This window comes from Teleopsis dalmanni, chromosome 1 (genome assembly GCF_002237135.1).
Source record: "Teleopsis dalmanni isolate 2A chromosome 1, ASM223713v2, whole genome shotgun sequence".
Lineage (NCBI taxonomy): Eukaryota > Metazoa > Arthropoda > Insecta > Diptera > Diopsidae > Teleopsis > Teleopsis dalmanni.
Genome location: NC_051846.1, coordinates 169,688,940 through 169,715,320, shown reverse-complemented (window position 1 = coordinate 169,715,320; position 26,381 = coordinate 169,688,940). Strand labels below are relative to the sequence as shown.

Sequence of the window (26,381 nt, the reverse complement as noted above, 5' to 3'; positions counted from 1 at the left end):
ATAGAAAAGAAAATCAAGTATCTCAAAAACAGCAACGGTTACTCCACATGGATTTGCATGGGTTTGTCCGCGTATCTTTGCGGATGGTGTCACGAATGAACGCGCCAAAATGGAGATGTCTTTTGACTTCTATTCTTGTAGATTGTTTTGCATATTAAATGGAAAAACTACTTAAATGGCTGCAAATTCGCTGCTGTTAAAATAAAGATTTATTACCGTTGCCATTACCACTGCCGTCCTCAGTTTTCCTATACAACTCGGTCGCATCTATTTTTCAAGGCAATTTTAATAAAAATTTCTACCGCGTAGCACTTAAAAATGTTTTTTTTTGTTGTGTTAATAATTTTACACTCACTTGCATTTTTTCACAATTTTTTGGATTTGATTTGAATAGAAGGAAGAAAGGATTGAAGAATTTTATAAGATGAATTTTGTTGTATGATTGCCAAGAAGTTGCTAAATTGCATGAACTTGAAGTATTTAATGCATTGCATAGAAATTATTTGAGAAAATAGAAAGTGAGAAGGCTATTGAACTTGAAATTGTTAAAATGGCTTTGAATAATGTTTACTGATATATTTATTATATGTTAAAAAGTTAATAGTTTTTGCAATATTTATGAAAAATTAAAATTATTTTTCTCAATGTATTTTTTTCGAGACTTTTATGTTTTTTTTTTTTTTTTGTACTTAAGCCAAAAATAGACAATTGCTTATGTCATACTCCATTTCTGAGGTGTTGGCTCCTACATGAAATTACTTGCAAACTTTTACCAAAAAAAAAAAGGTATATATATCCAAAAATAAAATTGGACAACTTTCCAAAAATGTATTATTTGACAACTCTAAAATTTGAAAAATTTTGACTTACCACTTTATTATTATTGAAATGGTAATATTCACTAAAATTTTTGGCAAAACTACAGTCAGCTTGAGTCAGTCAATATAGTTCAAAAAGATTTTGTATATTAAATAAATTTAATTTTGCAGCTATAAACTATAAAATTAAGGAAATTAAATGTTTACTCATACTTCGCATACAAAAGAGAAAAATCAAAATTTCAAAATTGTTGGTTTGCCTTACTTACATGAAATTCATTTAAAAATATTATGTGCTACAAAATACAGCAACAAAACCAAAAAATTTATTTTAAACAAAATTAAACCAAATTATTTAAAAAATAAATAAAAAAGATAAAAATAACGTATACAAAAATAAAAAAAAAAACTGCACAAAAATGAATTGCGTTGCAATACCTCCAACGGAAGATAAACATCCACCAATCCAAATATTGCACAACGAACTCACGTTGACACCGATCCAATGTGGTGGCAATAAATCGCAATCTTTGCAACGCGCCCAGACGACACATCTTTACTGTCGTTCCCTGGAGAAGGAACGCGTCGATAGACGTACGTCACGTGGCTTAACTTCGTGTCTGCGTGGCGAACGTGATGAATTTTTGGACTATCGTGATGTCGGTCCACAACAGCTACAAATCGAGCCACCACTACCGTACATGGAGTCATCGCACAATGGAAGCTTTAGCGGTAACGAAGCTGGTGGCAGGAGTAAGTTGTTATTATTAATGAACTTATATATAAATACATTGCACTTAAATACTTATAGTATAATTCAATTTATTTTGAAATGTTAATTAAATTTAAATAAAATATTTAAAGGAATATTTAATCAAATAATTGATATTGCTATATTATTAAAGATAATTCCAATAATATGAAAGTCGATGCTTTTCAATTATAAAATAATTACAATGATTATAGTTTTTAAATGGCTATGATTATCATAATAGATAATAAAAATATAATTTATATTATTTATTAAATAATCTATATTTATATGGTAGATATTTAAATATTAGTTTATATAAACGACTTAACTTGTCTATAAATTTTTATTAATATATTCTATTATTTATATATATTATATTATTTAATATAAAATTTTTGAATTTAGTTATCGACCTGTCATCATTAGGATCACGATCTAACATAAATTAATATTACTAAAGCTATATCTACGTCATTCTCTTTATTCTATTGTCTATGTTGCACAATATTGCAATCATTGTCATCAGAATTATGATCCTACACATAAATCAATTTATGTTAGATCGTGATTGCGATGATGACTCTCAAGACGAGTCGAAATATAGAATATAATAAAAAATATTAAGCAAACATTGAATTAACCAAAAAAAAGTGATATATAGCCGGATTAAAAAACATATAAAAACCATTATATTATTTAATATTATATTATTTATATATTAATATATCAATTATATATTAATTGGCAGTATGACAGTCTGAACATTTTTTAAATGAGTCTCGGTAATAGATAGAGAGCGCTATACTAACCTTCCACAGATACCGTGTAGCGCTAAATCCGATACTAGTTGTTAATACTAGATTCTAATTAACCTTAAATGATACAATGAATCTTCAACATTTTTCTTTCTATACGATTTTTCTTTTATTGGGTCTCGAATATCAATACTTTTTATTGAAAAAATAAATAATATTGTGATTAATTAACTTCATGGACGAAATCCAAAACATGGTACAACATAAACAAGTGGAACTATAATAACGCAAGAAGCTTTACTGGAAACAATTGGTAGTCGAAGGTGCGAACTTCGTGACAAGTTTAAGGGTACTACAATGGGTTATATTTGTGTCCAAGTGTAAACGTTGATAATTGTATAGCTAACTTATATGGTTAATTTAAAGTCTAAACATAGGCTTATAAAGTTTCACTTATAAAGTTTTACTTTGTTGGAGAAAGTTTGAAAAAGACCTTACCTCAGCAAACAATTAATCATGTTAACTCAGGTTAACTCCGATAAGTTAATATGAGAAACGTACGCTGCAGACGTTCGTTGGCAATATGTCTCTGTAGGTGAAAGACTGACGAATCAAACCAAATGAAGTCCATATTTACTACCAAACAATATAACTATCCGCCTATCTCATTAAATTGTGCACAATTATTCCAAGCTGTAAAGACAAACATTAAACATTTTAGAGTAATCTAACATTTTCTTAGTTGTGTAAGTAGATATTAATATTTTTCACAAATACATATATCGAATCAAATCAAAGTTTATCTGTCAAATCACATAAAACAACTGTTAATTTCAGGGTAATCTTGTATCTAGAGTATAGTAAATTAATCTCGGGTGCTATACATTTTGCCCTAGATTTAGTGCTATTAAGTTACCTATCGGTGCTTTAAAATTTCTCTTATATATCATACTTTTAAAGAAATTTATTATATCTAACAAATCGATTGTAAATAATATACAAAATATAAAATATAAATTTTTTTTATTGTGAAATTTTAATATAATTCCAAAAAGTAGTCAATTATTATATTGGGTTTTCACATACACTTAGCATGATGAAATCTTATCATTTTGTCTTATTGCTAAACTATTTCAAATTCTCATTATGAAAAGGAATTAAAATGATTGATAGATGTCTTGACAAAGCACTTAAGACAATATTGCCCATCATATACCATATCAAAAAAAAAAATACCATACTAGAAATACTAGAAAAAAATGCAAGACTTCACTTAAAGAGCTTTAAACTATCAGTTTTCATATGAAAATAAAATGAAAACATGCATAAACACAAAATAAATATCTTTTGAATTTAATGAAAGGGGAGAAGACATCAATGATGTTTAATTCAATTCTAATTCCAATTTCAATTGAAACGCAAATTCCCCATACAATGGAATATTCTTATTTTTGTTTACTCAACATCGAATTGAATGAAAATTAAAAATTATTATTTCGTTGGTAAATTTGTAGGAAATATATTGTTTGAACATTCAGCAACTGTTGTCATCGCCATCCGCCAACTGAACACAATCTGCCACTAACAGAAAATACCAAAAAAGTATCTTGCCGTCTGGCACGGACAGCAGATTTTTATGTAAATAATTAAAAATTCTGCTTGGCCCATGAGTTATCGCAACATTTGATTGCAATTTCGACCCACTCCTAATAGAAATACATGTTTTGCAAAATTATTATATGTTTCAATATTAAAAATACGCATTTTATAGTTTTTATATTTAAGTGTTTTTTTTGTGTTTCTAAAATAATAAAATATTTTTATGTTGATATAACTTAACCATGAACTTTATTTGAAACTATAAACCAAAGATAACTGTGAAGTGTTTATATGACATAATTTTGTCACTTCAAGTAAGTTTTATTGATTGCACATAAGGAAAGTTTGATTAATATCATATAAAGACAAGATTCCTTTTTAGTTTTTTATATCATAATAAATATTTTATGAGTTAGATGACGTCAGTGTTATTGAAATATATAATTAAGTCATACTAAATTGAATCATTTGCAAAATTAAGTGATTAATTATTAATTGCGTTATCGAATCTCACAATGGTTACAGGCCCCTCGGGAAGGTATGCAGATCTGAGGTCAATTATTGCTTAGTCTTATGAAGTGATAAGCAATAATCCAGTCAAAGCGTAAAGAGGAGTTTTGAAGATACCTCGAGTTAACAAAGAGTAAAAGTGCTCAAGTGCACTGGCTCAAATAGCTTCAACATAATTAATCTCTATTAACGGAAGTGAAAAAAAAACTATACGAAGGACACTACATATATATCAAACCTTATAATGAAAAATACTAATTTGCCGCTGAAAATTGGTTTATTGTTTCTTGAAGTATTGTTTTCTATGATTAATACACTTTTGCATACATTCGAACGATTTGTCAAAGCATTATTATGTTATTATTATTGTTAGGGGATATGACAATGAGACCGTCGGGTCATTTGTGCTCTTTTCTGAGTTTAGAGTAGGTCCTTGAGCCAATAAGAAGTAGTATAGAACCTACTTTACACAGTTTTATTGCTTCGTCCGTAAGAATGTTCAATCCCAGGACCTTATTTCGTATGTGCATTAGCGCAGGGCATGCTAATAGCACATGTGTGGCCGACTCCTCTATTCTCTACACAGAATCTACGGTTTGCATCCGTAGGTACCACCAGTCTTGTAAGGTGGTGTTTTAATTTACAGTGCTCTATTAGGATTCCTATGATGATTCTTAGTTTTTCTTTTGATAGATTCATACAATTCTGGTATCTCTTATTGTTCATAGGTATCAATAAGTGATTTGAATTGTTTTAATCCTGGTATATTATCCCAGTAATCCTTTTTATTTTGGTTCTCCATTATTTTTATTAAAGAAAGGAGTGTACAATGTCCCAGTCCACTAGAAGGTCCCGACCCTATCATTCATCGCCAAATATGGAAGTAAGTTGATCATGCACTCTTGTCTTGATTATCCACGTCGAAAGTCAATTCAATTTCTTCGCGAACACTCAATTTACAAATCACTATAAGGCCGTGTGCGAGTGTGAGTAAATTGAAGTAAACTAAATTGAAATTTCCTAAAATTATTTATTATTTTTGGTTAAAAGTTTTCAAATTGATTTATTTATTAAACATCTTATAAAATTTTCACAATGGCAACACCTAATTTACCTAATTTTTTTCTAATTTACCCTAAATTCTGGTAAATACCACTATTCGCTGCCATACCGACATAATTTACTATTTCCCTCAATTTACCATCAATTTACTCGAACTCGCACACGGCCTTAGTAATACAAATGACAATTTTTTGACAAAAAGTGTAAGGGAGCTTATGTCAACCTTTCGTATTAAAATGTCAGATGACACCTGACAATAATCAGTGCCCCCTGCGGGTAAGGGATTTAGAATATTCCCGCAGTAGATATGCTTGTCGTAAAAGGCGACTAAAATTCCTGTGCCAATCCGGTACTTGTATAGGAAGTACGTGAACACGGCACTTGCGCCATCTGACCAGAGATGATCCGATCTGGTATCACGGGGGTCAGTGGTCCGACAGCTTCGGCTGTGCTGACCATTGGTGTAGGCTTCGTGGTGGCTGTGTGTTGATACCCAAACTTACGCGGGAAGAATTTTGCTTGTCATTCATTCGCCGTGGAGTTGCGGTTTCACCACCGGGTGCTACAGCCCACATTGTAGCAGAGGTTGTAGGTAGGCCTCGCATTATACCAAGACGGAAGCTATACACATTTCTTCATTGGTACCTGTGGAATTGAAGCAGTTTCCAAAGGGGCGCTTATTGACGCTTTGTATCAAGACGTTTTGCTTTTGAGTAACGTGATGTTAAGCCGTTGCAGGCAGGTAATCACGTAAAACACCTAGAGACTTGACAATAATCAGTGTTGCCAAGGTTCGAAATATAAATAGTGACCCTCGTATTTTGCAATAGTTTTTTAGTTAAGTATAAAAAGAGAACTGTATTGTAATTATTATTAATTTTTTAAGACCATAATTTATTATGAATATATGCATGAAAGTATTAAACCAGCCCTTTGGTGCTTTACAAATACAATTATTTTTAATAAACTCAGTGAGCTCATTTATTGTCGGTCACACGGTGAAGTCAATAATTATATGTAAATAAAAAACTAAATTTCAACAATTAAACTTGTTTTCAATCTATAAATCTATAGTTATATTTGTAAATCAAAAGAAAAAAAAAAAGTTATTTATTATTTTGAAATATGCTTTTCTTACAAGTGTTTCCTTTGAACACTAATAATGTCTTGTCATGCATTTCTATAACAATTTTTCTTCGTAAGCAATAAAAAAGCATTAATTTATACAAACAACTAACTTTAATCATACTTAAAAAAATTTTTTTTTCAAAACAAATTAATTTTTTTTTATTTATAAAAAATAGTTTAAAAATAAACACGCTGCTTGCACAGCATGCAACCATTGTGATTTTATTCGTTGAAATGCACAATAAAGTGAAAAATATTCACAATGAGCATTGCCGCCTTTATTGTTAATTTTTTTTTCCTCATCTGCTGTTTATAAACTTTTTTTACAAATTATCTTTTCAATGAAATCAAAAACATTTCGTATAAAAGTTGAGGTTAAAATGTTGCTAAATAATTGTTTATCGTCATTGTTTTATATTGTTTATTTTAAATTACATTAAGTCAAAGAAAAAGTTTACAATAACAATGATACGAGCTGCCATCGTGAACACATTTTCACATTTCCATTATTTTGATTTATTTATTGTTAAATTCTTTTTTTATTTGTCCTATACATTTATTTATATAAAGTTTTGTTTTGTTTGAAATTGGTTTTTGTAATTATTATATATTGTTTAATATACGTAAACATTTCCCGCTCTAGACATGCTATTTTGTTGAATAAATGCACTTGTGGCTTCACAATGTCACGCATCAATTGTCCATAATTTTTTTTTTAATTTTCTAGGCATTCAATAATAATGAAAACTAAACTATGTGACTAATGATTTTTTATTTTTGGCTTAAAATATAATAAAAGCCATTATTTTCTATATATATGTAGTTCTAGTCATTGTATTACCCGGAACTTTACAAAGCCATATTGGATCTACAAACAAAGGAGTTTCATGGTTATGATTTCTTTATATTAAAGTTACTATCAACAAATAGGATCTGTTATTGATTATACGTTGGATTATATATAAGGCACATAGACACAACGATTTAAAAAATAAGGCAAAATCTATTTGAATCTATTTTATCATGTTTAGAGTACTCTTCTCCGGATTCAATGAGGCAACGTTTTTTTTCAATTCTAGAAACAATTAATTAAGTCGATTGTTAGAATATCCTTTCAAGCGCATAGTTTTTATTTTCTCAATCCAAATCAGGCAAATACAATGATTTTGAAATGATCTGTGATTAATTTTTAATGAAGTGGTTTTGAAAAGCCAATGGAATATGAGATGATACATCATTGTGGTGCAAAAGCAAAGAATTGTCTATTTATTTATTTTTATTAAAAATCAGGGACATTACATAATTCGAAACTAAGATCTCAATAATTTATTAATTAATTTTATTGAATTATAACATAAAACTTTGCTTAGCGTAATTTACATAAAGAAAGTAAAAAAAATTGTTAACCTCAAAAAAATAAATCTGAAGTTTAAAAAAGAATGGGAGTTTTAGAACCCTAATAAGTGATTTTTAGTGCTAACAAAAAGAACCGCAAGCGTGAATTTACAATATATTTTTCATATAGAGATTAATAATTTCAATTTGCAGTTTTATATCTTCAGACTTATCTTATTATTAGGCCGTGTATCTCAATAAAACGTTTAACCTATCAAGCACGTTTCATTATTGGACGTTAAGATAAAGAAAAAAGATTGATTTTTATATTGCTATACATATATGTATATATAGATATAAACATGTATATATATGATAAAATAAATTAAATTATATAAAATTATATTATATTTGTGAAAAAAAAGTATAAGACAAAAGCGAAAAATTTTAACCGCAAACAATGGAGCTAATATTGCGTGACTCTAAAACAATAAAAAAAATTAAAAAACATTATATTTATATATAATTCCGAGAATTATAATTTAATTTACTGTTTCTTTTTTTTTATAGTTAAAATATTATTTTATATATTAGAAATAAATTACAATTAAAATATGAAATTTTTCTTAATCTTAACTATCTAATTCATTACTCATCATTATTACGTAGAATAGATTTAAAAATATATATCATAGGATATGAAACCATACTATTTTATTATTATGATGCTTGATATTTAGTTCATCATAATGATCTTTTGTCAAGTTTGCATGAAGTCTTTTTATGTTGTTTATTGTTCATAACTACCGCCTACAAAGCATATATTCAGATATGTATATTCATGTAAGCTTAGATGGTGAGTTGTATTATATTATATACACTTTGTATTCATAAATAAATTCCTCATCATTATTCAGTTGTGACAGAAATGACAAAGAAAATTATCTGACGGCAATAGTACACTGAAAAAAAAACATTTTTTTGCTTACAAAACTAAAAATGGTAATTGTTTACTATAATATATTGAGGTTAAAAAATATTTTATATAATTTGTTAAATAAAATAAGAAATTAAAAAATATTCTTTAAGACATCTAAAATATTTATTACATTCATTTTCATTGTTATACACAAAAACTAAAATCTTAAAAAACCATACTTGTTATAATAATAGCCAAATTTTAAAAATATTGTGATAAAGATTAACAAATATTCAAAAAAAAAAAAATATTTTTGAAAAGGTATATTTTAACCTGCAACTATAAAATATAGTTCTATAGTACTTTACAGTTTCATTTCAATACAAATAGATATATAATGATCGATAACACCACATTCATGAAAGTATTATTATATTAATTCAAGAACTATATCATAGTAACATTTATCTTTGGATTTAATTATACTTAAATTGCCATATAATACCATTGAAAAACCCAAAACAAATGTATGATTTTCTACCCAAAACAGTGCTAAAGCACTAGCTTTGCTATGATGATCCTCAGATGTTCTAATACATAGTATTTAAAAAGCAATAAAATTATTTTAAATTCATGTAATATAGTTTTTATGTATATATCTTTTATATGTAAATTATAAAAAAAGGTTATAATTAAATTAATTAGGAAGCTGGAAGTAGGAAGTTGAGAACATTTATATTCGCTTCGAACTTTATAAAAAACTCTTCTACGCTTAACAATACTTAAACTTTGAACTAAGAGTTTATTTAATTTTTTATACTTTCTATGCTTGATTGATTTATGGACTCAGTTTTACTGAGTCCAGTTGCATTTTATTTAGTGAACTTTTCTGCACCCAGTAGGTAGGTAATGCTGGCTGGCCGAGCCCACCTGATGATAGCGACATCAGATGAAATTTCTTTAAAGTTACACTCATCTATGTTTATTTAGTGACATATTTCCTGGACCCTATATTTTAAAACAAATTATATAAAAATAAAATATTCTAAGTTCAGTGTATTATAAATGTAAAATATTATAGATATAACAACATGAAAAGATGTCAATTTTCAGAAATTTAAACACTTATAAAAAAATTTTAATTCTGAGAATAATCAATTTATATATATAAATGTAAAATATATATATATAACATATATAAATATTTTCTCATGTTAAATTTATATAAAAATTTTAATTTTGAGAATAATTAATTTTCAGAAATTTAAACATTATAAATGATTTAATTTTGAAATAAACAATTTTTAGAAATTTTTTTTAAACTATATAAATAATTAATTTATTTATTTGTATTTTTTAAATATTACTTATAGTATAAATACTTCTTATCACTATTTTTTTTGAGTGTAGCTAATTCACAGCAAATTTTTGCCATTCGCACATATGACCGCAATTCTTTTATAAAGCTTTCAAATGTATATTATTTGCATTTAATTTTCATTCTTCAAATAAAATTTTTAAATTAAAATATATGTACTCATATAAGAGTAAATGAAATTCATGCATATAAGTACTTTTTATTTAAAAATGAGTAATACCACACAAGCAAATACAGAATTTAATGAGGCTACCGAGGTTTCTTACATTGAATTAACACATAAAAAAGTAATTATTTTTAAAATAATAAAATAAATACCGCATATTGTACTTATATATAATATTAAGAGAATATATTAAGTATATTATTTCTACGTCAGAAAGTAAAAACAAAAAACCCGACAAGTCTAGTACGACTATGCAAGTGGTGACAATACAAATCATTGGATGATTCTTGTAGCGATTGCTTTATATGATATAATCTATATTTGTAGTTAAGTTTTTATTCGTTTATTTGACCATTTCTATAACCTTATATTCTAACCACGAATTACCCTCAAAAGTTCTTAATTTTAAGGAGATGTACAGCTCATCTGCGTTTTTGAGATCATCTTCTCTTTCTATATTTTGTATCTGAAGTTCTAATCAATTAAGGTCCATCATAAATTATTTAATCTATACTCCTATAAGAGCCTATACATAGGGTATATAGGCTTACCAATTATTTCTTGTAACATGATATTCCAGTTTTGGTTTGGAATATCTACTAAAAAGTTAGACGGATTCGAATAGCTAAGAAAATACAAGAACAAAAATTTATTTAATTTATAATTTGGCTGCCCATACAACGCTGTTTCGAGTATTGACAAGTACAAATCATCAGTGGTGTTAGGAAATATTCGAATTTTTAATTAGTTTATAATCCGTATATAATTTCTTTGGACTGCAAGTACCAAGCTTAGATGTCTTGCCTGTCAAATTAGATGCAGTGATTAATCGTGTTTTTCCATAAGTAGCCAAGGTTGCACAAACTGTCAATGCTCAAGTTCCAGGTTTTTTGTCATTTGTCAGCATTTGTCGTGCTTTTTTTTTTTGATTTTAATTATTATTTTAATTTTAAATAAATATTAAATAAATATAAATATGCTCCAAGCTACTTGCATCTTTCTCTACACCGAGCTCATCTTAAAAATATTTTTATTATCGAAGTATTAGACTGTTCGCAACATTAACCCGTTAAAGCTAATATATTCCAGTTGCTGAACTCAAATTTCTAACTTTAAGCAGTGTGCGAGTTCGAGTAAATTGATGATAAATTGGGGGAATTAGTAAATTATGTCGGTATGGCAGCGAATGTTGATATTTACCAGAATTTCGAGTAGGGTAAATTAGTTAAAAATTAGGTAAATTAGGTATTACCATTGTGAACATTTTATAAGATAATTAATAAATAAATTTAAAAACGTTTAACCAAAAATAATAAATAATTGCAATAAATAAATAAATAAATATTTATATAAGTGCAGTGCAAAAAATCTCTAGGAAATTTCAATTTACTTTACCTCAATTTAACATTTTTGCACGGCCTTAGAACTTAAACTCATTAACATAAAACGAGAACATATTTTTCTTTTATAAACGAACTGTTCTAAATTAACTCATAACGATAATAATAAAGAAGTTAGTCTTTCTTAATTTAATATGATATATTATATGAAATAAAATATTTCTCATATGCAATGCAGTTCTTGACCCAAATTAATTCCTTTATGTTCAATAAATTATTGTTATTATAGTTTTAATTAAGTGCATTTTCAGTTAACTAAGAAACTGTTATGAAATAAATTATAAAGAAAAACTTTCAAATTGCATAACCAGATACTCCAAATAGGTCGGTCGTTGTTGGCGATATGAAATTACAATTTTTCTTCGTTTTCATCTGACATTTACATTCTTTTAAATTGAATTTCACACAAAATGATTACATAAATGAATTAAAGTGAAGAGAGGAGAAGAAAAAAAAAACTAACAAACGCTAAATTAATTGCATTGAAATGCTAAAAACTTTGGTCTTTGGTTGTTCCGAGTATCTCTGCCCATCCGACGAAAAGCTTGTTTATAATATAATGTATCTGATGTTAATGCTTCTGCTCGATTTGAGTACTTTAAAGTTTAATTTCTATATACACCAAAACAAAAACAAAAAAAAATTAAATTAACAAGAAATAAAAAATAAAAATTGTAAAAATAAAATGAAAAGACCCAAGAAATGAAGAAGAGGAAAATGCCAAAGGGTGGCAATAATTTCAATTGTTAGCACATGTTACGGTCACTAGGCCAATAAAAATTTTATTTAGTTTAAAATATCAAATTGCAAGATAAACTGACAAAGGCGCACATAAAAGTATCTCCATAGGCGCACCACAGACCTCAGTGCACATCCAACAAATTCGTGCATTAAATTTTTCAGATAAACAAAGCGCACATGTTGGTTGCACTGCAAATAAACAAAATGGCCCCAAAGCAAGTTCGCAATTATGCTCCACTGTGGCTTGCATGGGTTGCATGCATGTGTGCGTGTGTGTGTTCGATATTGGGCATATGAGAATACAGTGGGAGCTGTGCTGATGTTTAATACTCGTATGTGTGCATCCGTAAATGCCTATGCGTCTTGAATCAAAACAAAAGCTGGCAATGGTTTCGTCTATTTAATTTAATTTAATTTAAATTCTTTTTTCAGAACGAATGAGTAAATTAAAAAAAAATAAAAAAGAATAAATTTTTTAATTCTAGTATTTAAAAAAAATCATTTATTTGTAACTATACTCAAAAGTTAAAAGAAATGCGAATAAAAAAATGTATAAAAAAAATATATAAAAGAAAGAAAAGAAAAAAGCCATAAAAGTGTAAACAATTCCTTTTCTTAGTTTTATTGTTATTTAGTTTATTTTCTCATATCTGTTGTTCCCACAATGGCTAGCGTAGCTAACGCATCAATGCAAGACCCTCAACTTCCTAACCGAAGGTCTACTAAATGAATGAAATTCTTTTTAAATTTGTAATAGCAACAAATTTTACAATTAAATTTCATTAAATTCTTTATTTATCTTGCTTAGTGTAGAACTTGGATGGAATAACAAACTCTGCAGTGCACATAAACAAATTAATAAAAATTGCCGATTGCTCCAGATAATTAGATACAATTATTTTATATTTAACTTGGTTTTTTGTAGCATTATTAAGTTCACAAGTTAATTGAAATTCTTAGAAAAAAAAAACAATTTCATCTAAATTTCCTAAAATCTTCGAGTTTTATATATGGTATATATAAGTTATTTGGTAGATAAGTACCAAAGAGCGTAAAGTTTTCTGTTGCTAAAAGAAGCTTCAAAAAATTTATAAAAATATTTATATTAAATAGAATTTTCGAATGAAATTAAATTTTTAATATAAACTATTGTTTATTTATTTTTTATTCATGAAAATATTTATAAATACAACACTCAGCAACCTAAAAATACAGCGAAGTCTGATAAACACAGACAGATACAAAGATATTAGATCCATTATATTATAAAGCCCCGTGTTCAGATATTCTTAGTGTAACTTAAAACTGTTCACATATATAATAGAGTTAAGGTGATGAATAACCAACTCAGACATCTGCATATTATATATATATATTAATAAAATACAGTCAAACTACCATAACTCGCAATTCTATAACTCGAATTTTCTACAACCCAAACTAAAACAAGTGCAACAGGGTTTTAGAGAGCAAATTATGTTACATACAAATTTGCTTCAATAATTCGAACTTGTATAACTCGTATTTCTCTATAATTCAAATAAAAATATTGTCACGTGCCAATAGGAATGTTGACAAATGCATTCTAAAAGTTTTGTTTTAGATATGAATCGATTTTAGGGAATCAATTTCAGGGAATTCATACTTAGGGGAAGTCCCTTTTTCCAAATCAAATGTTTAATTTTTTTTCTTATGTTAATCCAACTATACTTCTGTTCATTAACATCTATACTGAGGGTCTGCTGGTTGCTTACACTTAATAAGTCTTGAATTCTTTAAGGAACTAAAACCATATTTGTAGAATAATTCACTGAATCCTGTTTACAAAGCATCGTACTCTTGTCTTAGTTGTCACTATTACTACCGATTTAGAGACAGACATGTTTTAGAAGAAAACTGAATAATCAAGAATATTATTTAGCTGAATAAAAATTCCGTAATAATTTTAAATTAATTTTTTTTTAAATATTCTGTTTTTATGAAGAAAGTTTGGAATGTTTAGTTGGAATTTTTTTAATGAGAAAAAATTTAAATAACAAAATTTTTAATTGTTCTTTCGCGTGCATTTTCAATTTCATTTTAAAATATATTAAAAAATTCCTTATTTTATGATAATTATATAAACAAAATATTTTTATGGTATCTAGAATCTTATTAGGGTGCTGTTTAATAATAGCACTGGGAAACATAATAATATTGTATATTATATATGTTAATATGCTATATAATATAAATATAATATAAATATTACTATACATAATATTTACTATAAACTATATAATATTATATTATTGTACATATTCTGCAATTAACTATATAATATTTTAAAAATGCATCTTATGTTATACAGTATTAATATATTAAGTTTTTAATTAATGTGTCTAGAATAATTAAAAACTATTTACAATATTAAAATCAATTTACAATATTTTTAATTTATTATTATTAAATATATATAATTATTATTATTTTAATATCGTTATTTATCTGATATTGTTATATGTTATAATACAATTTTTATTACAAAAATTGTTTTTATATATATTTAATATAATATATTTATAAACTATTAGATTTCACATTATAACTAATAATTAATTGTATAATTTTTTTTTTATCTTTCTAGGTGAGTACAAGTCGAAAACACTGCCTCGCATACATTTTGACAATTCTGTCAACGATACTTCTTTAAATGAAGGTAATAACATATTAATGGCTTTCTTAATCTAAAATTAATTGATACTTAAATTAATTAAAACATCTTTAGTGTACTTTATACTATATAAATATTATTTATATAAATATTTAAATTCTGGAGACTTGTTTATAATGATTGATGTCTAGCTTGGTTTGTAATTTTGAGTTTTGTAGTAACTTTATTTCATTTACGAATATTAAAATGTTTGTATTCTATGTTAGAATATTTGTATATGAATATTCTTCTTCTTTGTTAGGATTAGAGTTCTTAGTAGAACAGTGATTCTATTAAAAATGTATTTTATTTTCCCAAATCTGATATGACGGCTTTTCAATCACCACAACCATTTTGTCAAGATTGCCTCGGTCCAATATCCAATAATCGTTGCCCTTATATATGCTTACAGTGCATACTAATATTTATTATTAGTTACTGCAGTCACCTCATGTATTGTGTGGTCGGGTTCATAATTTCACTGGATTCGATAAGACCCATCCCAGAGTACCATAGCGTAACATTGTTTCCAAAGTACTTCTATCTTATATACTTAAATACTTGAATTGACATAAACCATCCCATATCTCGCATTCATCTGTTAGTACTTGATAAGTCATATTTTATTGTTAGAGCAATTTTATTACAATATATGATTGGAAAGTTAGGTATAATTGTTTAAATATTCGTATAATTGTATGCTCACTAGGACTATTAAATACAGAAATCGAAATAGGACACGTAAATACCCTCTAGTGACGTAATCTATATCTAGTGTCAAAAAAAAGCTTATAATTTTTACATAATTTTTATGTGTTAATTATTGTGTTTATTATATTTCTATGGAGTTGGTAACAGCTAGATCATTCACATCTTCCTTTAGGTACACCTCTTTTGATCAAACTAAAAAAATCTGTCTATCTATTTAGGATGTGTGCGAGTTAGGCTAAATTGCGTTTTAAATGATGGAAATTCTAAGTTGTGCCGATAATGTAGTGATATGTCGATATGTGCTGATAAAAGGCTAAATGTGCAATGCAAAAAATCGTTCATTTGGTTTAGCATCAACTTAACCTAACTTGCACACGTCCTTAACATCACTTTAATTGTGACACCCCTCTTTCTTTAAAGCACGACAGAATGAATATCGGGTTATAAATTTGAGTTATAAATCCTAAGCGGAACTTAATAGATTCAGACACTATATCCTTTCGTTACTTGGTAATTGTTTCAATGGTAAGATCTCTACGCATTATTTTTGTAACTTAACAAGAAATTTATTTGAAAAGGAAGTAATAGTGCTAATATTTTGCTGATAGATTGATGCTATATCCTAATCCATTTCGAAAGGTGGTAAAAGTAAGGAAACTTTTAAATACAAAAAAAAGTTCCTTGATCTTTAATCAAATAGAGTCTAAGTTTGATCACACAATAATCACGTAATAAAAAAGTCAGGAGGAAACAATGCCGATAATATAAGTAGTCGTGACTATGATACACTGCACGCAATTGATCGATGATTACTTACTATATGATGTAGTTTAATAGGACTTCGTGTTCTAATCCTCTGTGTTAGAGAAAAAAGTGCTATTTTTTTATAAAATAGTTTAATATAGTACAATTATATTACTCATGCACATTCTGGTTTCCTTTTCATAGTGCAAAGAACTTGCAACAGAAATCGAAAGTGGACAAAGAAAACTTATTACAACTGTAATACAAGAGCATAACAATAATATCACACATATGTGTCTCTCCCATATTTAATATAAAAATACAATGCCATTATCCTCACATGTCTGCCTCATTACTCTGGCAATAAATGCGATTCGAATTATTATTTTGGCGCCAATTTATGACTATTGGTGCTCAGTGCAGCGTTACTTACTGTTAATGACCGTCATAAAGGCATTTGCAACTACTCAATGTTGCCACATTATTGCGAATAGCAGAAACCAATAAATGTGTTCACAGCTATTAAAAGCGCAAAATGAAGCAAAGTACCGAGAATTTCTTGAACGCAAAAATAATTACTAGAAAAATTCAATATAATAAAAACAGAAGAAGAAGAAGAAGAGTAGAACTGTTAATTTTTGATTGAACGGACCGAACTCTTCAAACTCAATTCAATTTTCTATAAGCGAAAATAAAAATTGGAAGTCCAACGTCTGTTGCGGATAAAATTATTTATTTATTTCTTATATTTTCTTTGTTAATTTCTTTCGTTTACTTTAACTTTTATTTATTACTTTTTACATTTTTTCATTTTAATTGTGTTTATTTTTTTATTTAGTGTTGCCCGCTTCAGTAATTATTCGCCTAAATTTGCCATTGAGCATTAAAGCCAAATACGAGTATCGAATAACGTGTTAATAATATTTATAAGACGTTATTGTGGCGTCCAGTGTTAATGACGTTGTTGTTGTTATTATTGTTATTGTTGTTGTTTTGGTTGCTGCCGGTGTTGCTGTTATAATTATTATTTTATGTTAGTAATACGAATTATTATTATGGGTTTGATTTTTTGTGTTAATAGCACATTATCCGTACATTCATTAATTATGGCGGCGGTTAAGCTTATGGTGAAGTAGTTTTCTGTTACTATTTATTGGGTTACTTTAGCAACAACACTTTTTTTCTATTTAATTTTTTTTTTTTCAAATTTCGTTACTATGAAATTTCTCTTTTATTTTAGTTTTCTATTGTCCACTAGATTATAAAAATATTGTATTCACTCATGGTATAAAAATATATATGTATATATATTATCATTAATCTAGATTTTAATTTAAATGAAACTCGTCCAATGAATTTAAATTGTTAAAAGCAAAAATGTTGCCCTTTTATTTTAAATTAGAAAATAGAAATCAATCAAGCGAATCAATCAAACAATCGGAAAGTCAAATAAATTAATTGGCTATGGATGGAGAGAGATAGTCTACGAAAGTAATTTTCCTTAATTACAATTTTTTTTAACAATTAAACTTTATTGTTGATCTCATGATTTCTCTATCACCATGATTTTTAGAGTACGCAAACATATAGTAACAAAAATGTATTATGTTAACCAGGTTGTTGGAATCGCAATGTAGAAAATAGTAGAGACTATTTTTTTCCGGTAGGTGGAAATCACCAAAAGCCACTTTTCAAAAGTTTAACATACTAAAACCTGCTCCTAACAATGCACAATGAAGATTCCACTCATTGCGTCATAAAGATCAGAGTGCGTGGGACCCTATTTCAATTATTAAGGACAAAGATGTGTAGACGGTATGATGGGAAATGAGTTTACTAATGCAGAAGATGAGACAGTTGTACTCCGAAAAATATGCACTAACCACATACTAATTAAATTTCATTTTATTAGAAAAATTTTAGAAAAGGTTTTTCGAACAGTAGTGAACTACAACAACAAAAATTCATTTTATATTATTTTAATTAATTGAATTTTTGGCTGACTCTACAGCTGTTTCGAGTATTGCCAAATACCCTTTATCAGTGGTTTTGGAAATATTTCTTGTATTTAATTACTTGTAAATAATTTTTTGACACTGCAAGTACCAGGAATCGAACTCGTGTTCTTCAAAATTTGAAGCTCAAAGTCAGCATCTTATCCAACTAACCAACTGACTGAAATCATAGCTCTTGTGATAAAGAAGATATGAAAACCAACATGTGGTATGGTTGAACTAACACGATACCTTAGCTGAGAATATTTTGACCTAAGATTTAGTTAAAACCTGATTAAATCAACCAAATTATTTTGCTGAGTGTAAGAACCCCACTAATACTATAATTGCTTAATCATTACCTTAAATTCTTATTTTTTCAACTATAACTGTAATCGTTTGAGAAGACTATCACCGACATGTCTGCTACTCAAACATTATCCTTTGGGCGTTGCTATGGCGATTGTGTCAGACATTGAATAGCGATGAAGAATAATCGAGTAACCATAGGTGAATCATGTCATACGTATATCAAATAAGTCCACTTATTACACAATCCTTAAATCACCATTTTAACATGTTGTGTGCGTATTGCTAGTTTGACTGAAGTAAACCTTTTCGTACATCTGATTTGATAGATGAAATAGTATATCGTGTGTCACTCCTAGAACAAAGCTATCAGAAATGTTTCTAACACTCTATATATAAACTGATCTGAAATATGATTTTCATTGTATTCGGATCTATGCAATGAAGTCAACCTATTCGTACATCTGATTGACAGATACAATGGGATGTCGTGTGTTACTTCTAGCACAAAGCTTCTAGAAATGTTACTCAGACTATATACACTGATTTAAAATATGATTTGCATTGCATCCGGATCTATGCAGTGAATTAAACCTATTCGTACATCTGATATGATAGATGGAATTGTATGCCGTATGCCACTTCTGGCTAATTTATCTATCGGCTTTAAAGTTGCCAAAAATGTTACTAAGACTTTATATAAACTAATTTGAAATATGGTTTTCATTGCAATCCACAATTTTTATTTTCCCCGATACGAAAATCTATCCAACCTACAAGCCACTATAAGTTAGCCTTTTTTTGTCCGTTTTTGGCTGTTATTAGCATAATTAGAGACTTATTCGAAATTATATTATTTAATTGATAATTTCATGTTCTTGTTAAATTTTTATAATTATGTGATATGGTAAAAACATAAAATGAAGTCAGCCAAAATGTCATCAAAATTTTTTTCTGCAGGTCTGTTGATATTTTTATTATTATGTTGAAGCTGTTTTGAACCAATGGACTTAAGCACTTTTACTCTTTCTTAACTTGAAGTATTTTCAAAACCCCTTTTTACGACTTGACTAAATTATTGTTTATCACTTCGTCAGACTAAGCAATAAATGATCTCAGATCTGCTTACCTTCCCGAGGAGCCTGTAACGATTTTAAGATTTGATAACGCGGTGTTGGTAAGTCTGTCAGTTTTCGCAAATAATTTCAAGGTTCTATCCTTTATGTATTTTTTGATGGGATCAATCTTGATGTCCCTGAGGAACTTTGAAAAGTCTTCTCAGAGCCTGGTTTTGTGGGTTTGTTTTTGGCTTCTCTTTTTACAAATGTTATCTATCTATTAAATGATGAATTACTATGATTACGCGAATCTGTGAAAAAATTGATGCACTATCTTCCATTTATTGTTTGAAAATAATATCTACAAAATAATATAAATTATTTGTAAGCACATGCATGTAATGAACCCGTTCGAAAAAACCGATCTAGTGTCTTATGGATCTATCACTAAAGATTAAACTGTTGTATAGTAACTACTTGTATATTATTTACATCATTTTGCACGTTTCAGTTAATTGGTGTGTTAATTTCAATAATTTATTTTATTTACGAAATGATGTGATGTTGTTGTGATGGGGTTGTGACAGTGTTGCGATCGTGCGAAAATTGTAATTTTAATCGTAATTTACTGTACGGCCATATTAATTGAAAAAACATCTGTACTTGACAATTATTTGCAATTAGACTTTGTTTGCAACTTCAAGTATTAATGTGTGAATATCTATTAACATATATATATACTTAGTATTAATAATTATAATATTTTAAGCTCAACACACGAGTTGAGCAATTTAATGCATTTTTAAAATAAAAAATTAAAAATTAACTGATGTAAGGAAACAATTTCAATTGCAGTGAAATGAAAATAATAAAAATTGCATTGTATTCGCAATAAAAAGTTTTATACTTTGACTTTATGGAAATTTAAAATGCATTTTGCATAAAAACTTCATCAATCGAAAGAAAGATACTCGTAAATGTAGTTAATGTGAAAAATTTAAATGGCGTTGATGATGAGTCAATAAAATACGCGCTGGAAATGCAATTAAATTCATAGTTCACCACGTTTATTTGTTTCGCATTTTATTGTTTTAAATTAAATTAAAATTTTTCACAATTTTTTATTTTCCATATATATAAATTTGTAATGGATGGATGTATTGTTGATGTAAAAACAAAAATACAAATAACTTTGCCCGCGAAAATGATTTACTTTTATGTATGTTGGTTGGTAGACAGTGAAAAAAGGATGCCTTTGTATTCATCATTCCGGCAGTGATGAATGAATTAAAATGAATAATATTTAAAAAAAAATTTCATCAAAAAACAACGACAAATTTTTGCAGTTTTGATTATTTTTTTTTTTAACTTTAATTGCGTGTGGCATTTAAATATAAACTTTTATATAATGAAACAATGACTGAAATCAAATTAAAATGATGCACTTCTAGCAATGCTTTATTCCTTGACTGACTGAGTTCATTCAACTGTTGCCAGACTATTGCCTGTGGCTATTGATGTGCGATACTGAAACAGATAAATGCTTTCAAAAATTATTCAACAACCGTCAATCGTTGATCTTCAATCAGAATTCTTCTCAATTAAAAGTTTTAACATAATCTGAAGAAATAAACTCATTTAATTTTCATTCGGACTGCTTTACACACGAATATATTGTATTATTTACTGTTTTTAGTTTTAAAATTTTTCTTATATTTTTTATTTGGTGTTCTGGTATCAATCAATCGTTAGGCAAGTAGAGCGATAGGTAAGTCTCTTCGAAACCTACATCAAGATCATGTAAACAAAATGCTTGCTAAAATGATTCACATTAAAAAGAAAACAAAAGCAGTGTTCACCACATAATTCATTATTAGAATTTGAAGAAACAGTAACTATCTCGTTAATGCTAGATCTATAAGCTCTACAGATGAGAAACATTCCAGTAGAAATAATATAACAATGTATATAGTCAGACTTTTTTTCAAAAAATAATTCATTATTAGAATTTGAAGAAACAGTAATTATCTCGGCAATCCTAGACCTTTAAGGTGTATAGATGAGATATATTCTAGTAGAAATAGTATAACAATGTATAGAGTCAGACTTTTTTCAAAAAATAATTCATTATTAGAATTTGAAGAAGCAATCATTATCTCGATACCTAGACCTATAAGGTCTATAGATCATATATATTCGAGTAGACTAATATAACAATGTATATAGTTAGACTTTTTATTAAAAAAAAATTCATTATTAGAATTTGAAGAAACAGTAACTATCTCGTTAATCCTAGACCTATAAAGTCTATAGATGAGATAAATTCCAGTAGACATCATACAACAATATATATAGTTGGGCATTTTATTAAAAATTAATTCATTATTAGAATTTGAAGAAACAGTAATTATGTCGATATCTAGACCTATAAGGTCTGAGATATATTCCAGTAGAAATAATATCACAATGTATAGAGTCAGAGTTTTTATTAAAAAATAATTTATTGTTAGAATTTGAAGAAACAATAATTATCTCGGTAAACCTCGGTAAAATCTCGGTAATTTTTGGCTGACCATATAGCTGTTTCAAGCATTGCCAAATACCCATCATAAGTGGTTTTGGAAATAATTCTTGTATTTAATAATTCGTAAATAATTTTTTTTTGAGACTGCAAGTACCAGGAACCGAACTCGTGTCCTGCCAAATTTAAAGCTCAGAGTCAGCGCACCTTAACCAACTAACCCAAAGGTTTTTATTACAAAAGTGCATAAAGTACACAAAGTAAAAATTAAGATAATATCAAACTCGTTATAAGTATTAAAAAGATATAAAATCACAGCGACCGTAACAGATCTTTTCTGTCAGAAAAAATTCTTTACGAAACAGTAAATATTCTGTATATAACAATGATATACATATGTAACATTTAATTCCAGTGTCTTTGTTAAATAAAGTTGAATTATTATATAGAACAGTGTTGTTGTCTTTCAGATTGAGTTATAGCAATAATAAAGTGCTAAAAGAAGCTAAGAAACCTAATAGTTAAAACTACTGCGATCGTAAGAAATTGTTTGAGCCAAAAACAAAACCTTAACCGAATAGAAAATATTCTGCTTACTTCATGAAAATCAGAGTGGTTTCATACTTATGAGATTAAGATTCTTGTTCCAGTAACTCATTTCCCTATATAGCAAAGTTGGAAACCATCATAAAATATCGCAAGAATTAAATTGCGTTTCAAACAAAAGTAGTAAAGTAATGTTAATTTTAAATTGATAGTAGCGATAAAGGCTAGCGATGAGTAGAATCTTGAGTTGCTAAATCATCTCAAAACCATAGAAACTATACCTTAGATAAAACATTTCACACATTTGAAATGGATTAAACTAACTATCGTAAACAAATTAGTTAATATATCATTATCTTCAGCTGTTATTGTAACTGTTAAAACATTATTAACACAGTTCTGATAACTTATTAGTTCTCGGTCCTGAGTTAACTTAATAATCATAACTAGCGTATACATACCAATTTTTTAAACAACCATTTGGAACAAAATATCACATATTCGGTCAACCAATAGCCCAGTTAACAATCTGATTCTGTTTTTGAATAAGTTAATGGGGAATTTTTAAATTTCTAATATAATACAATATAATATATTATATTATATTAATATCATATTATAGACAAATTGCAATTTAAATTGTGCTGAATCTAATAGGCTATGTTTTTTGTTTTTTCACTTAGTAAGTAGAGTACGACAACAATAAAATTTCTTATTCAATAAGTAAGACGGTCGCTACTCTCTCCCCTTGACACCATTATCATTATTTCTAAAAGTGATACATTATTTATATATAATCTTTCTTTTATAAAACAACAAAAAGTTATATCATTTTACTTTTTTCACTTGCCAAAAAATTATTTAATATTTTTCTTATTTTTCACATTTGCATTTTTCATTTTACAATGTTTCTACCTATTATATAAACATAAATTATCATCGTAAATTAAAATTTATAAATATTTTACATTAAATATTTCATTTGTGCTTGCCACTGAAATATAATTGATATATAAATAAAATTTAAAAAAAAAGTGCTCTTAAATAACATTAAAGTCAAAAGAATTTAAAGAAATCATGTTAACGCGCTCATTAAATTATTTTTAACTCAAGTAGCACCAATATTTGTGGATCGCAGCGGCTTTTCTAATTCATCTTCCGTTTCATCAGTGCCATCACCAGCCGCATTCTGACCCAACACGCTCTCATAAATGCAAAATATCTATGCGAAAATCTTTATAACTTTGTCCGTACGATATATTCAAAAATATGTACAAGAAACTTGGAACAGTGATATTATAAAATAAATGAATTACCGAGGCGAAAATTGTGGTCATTTGAATTATACGCACACTCTATGCATATTGACTAATTGCTAATAAACGTGATAAATCCAGAAATGAACTTTGAGCAGTTTGGGTTTAGTTTTGTCTATCTAGCTGGATATAAGCCACACACAGATCTAACGATACTAGATAAAACTCGATATTTATCTATTTATAGTAGACCACTTGTAGATGTCAACGCTTTTTACGAATTTAAATAATTTTTCAACTTCCAATTCCAAGCCGTCTTCAAGTTTTCCAATTGTGAAACTCCCAAATATTTAAATATATTCGTGTTAATGTAAGGCAGGAAGATAAAAAATTTTCAAAGGTCTTCTTTGTTTTCAGCTTTCTATATTTCCTACATATATCTCTATTGGTCACCTTGTTTGCGGATGCATTAGTAGACTGTAGCTTATCTTCATACTTATGTTTATAATAGTTCTGTCATCTTTCCAGATATGATCATCACAAAATCTAACATCTTTTTAATATCTGCTCTAATATCAGACAAACAGTGCTTTTGGGTATATCATTTATTATTTTATTTAATCCAATGGCTTTAAGAGTTCCAGTAGCAGATATTCATTCGACGTAATAATGGTATGAGATATTTGCCTTTTAGTTATTTGTCTATTTAAGTAGTTATTTATTATGGAATTGCTTTATACCTATCTTAATATATGCTAACTCCCCAGCATTTCCTACAGTATAAATATCCGCTTTAGAATACTACAGTGATCAGGCAGCTTGATTGACTATTTCATTCCGTTTATTTATGTATTGATCATCTGAAATTTCATTCGATATTTCTTCTGCTACTAATTTCTGGTACTAATAATTTCCAATGATATTTTACGGGGTAGAGTGGTGAGTGGGATTTAAATTGAACATTTTAGCCCGGGTCCAGACGAAGAAACCTTGCCACTTCAATGGAATGGATCCAAAGTTCAATTGGACTAAGATTTGTGTGCGTTGTGGGATAGGAAAACAGATGGGCTATGTCATGTATAGTAGAGCTGCAGTTAGGCCACACATTAGGAATAGACGTGTTTATGCTTGACAAATAACTGTTCAGCACTAGGCTGTATTCTGATCTTAATTGAGCTATGACAGTTTTTGCTGCACGGGGGAGATGTCGTTCTTCCTGGTAGATGTTAGGCGGAGTCCTGTTGTGAACCTTGTGATAGGTTACACCAGTATTGCTTCCTTTATGATATACTATACTTAAAATATTTTCGTTACTTCATCGATTCATTTAATTGAAGTTACTTCAATCTTCAATTCATTCTTGTGAGAATAGTTTAGTAATATAAAACGTAAAATTTTAAATAAAATTTTTCTTTTTTCATTATCTGTTTTTTTCCCGATACTTTCGTCATCTAAATCGCGTATTTATTCGTTTTCATTTATCAGTAAGTATAAATTATACATATATATAGTCTTCTTCCTCATTGATCTTAATAAGTATCATCATGTACATAATCATTTTCCTCATTCATTTGATTAAATAGGGTTCATTAGGCTGTAATGTATACAGTACCATATAATTCAGGTACAACTATCTCGATAATGTTTCATCATGATTAGTATCCTTACGGTGATACTATTTCACTTTTAGTATCGATAACACACGTTAGTTTTGATCATGGGAAGATTTTATTAAAATGGTTTAATTTTTGCTGGAGTATGGTGTGATTAATCAGCATTTTTTTAAAATTATCTGATAAAATTTTTTCCTACTATTCAAAATAGCGCATCTTGATTTCAGCATAGCGTGACTAAAATAAATTCTAATTTTACTATAAAATTGCACTTTTGAGTTGCTTCTACTGCCACTGGCAATAGCACATGTATTTCATGCCTATAAATTAGTATATATGTTATATCTGAACTGTATGTAAATATGTAAAATA

At 27.9% G+C, this 26,381-nt stretch overlaps 1 protein-coding gene across 1 annotated transcript; it reads left to right on the top strand.

The window, feature by feature from the left end:
- The first annotated feature begins 1,172 nt into the window (after nt 1-1,172).
- LOC119666692 lies at nt 1,173-15,295 on the top strand. The gene is made up of 2 exons (XM_038075974.1): nt 1,173-1,571; nt 15,192-15,295. Exons 1-2 carry the CDS (start codon nt 1,238-1,240, stop codon nt 15,293-15,295), a joined length of 438 nt encoding a protein of 145 aa, XP_037931902.1. The 5' UTR covers nt 1,173-1,237.
- The last annotated feature ends 11,086 nt before the right edge of the window (nt 15,296-26,381 follow it).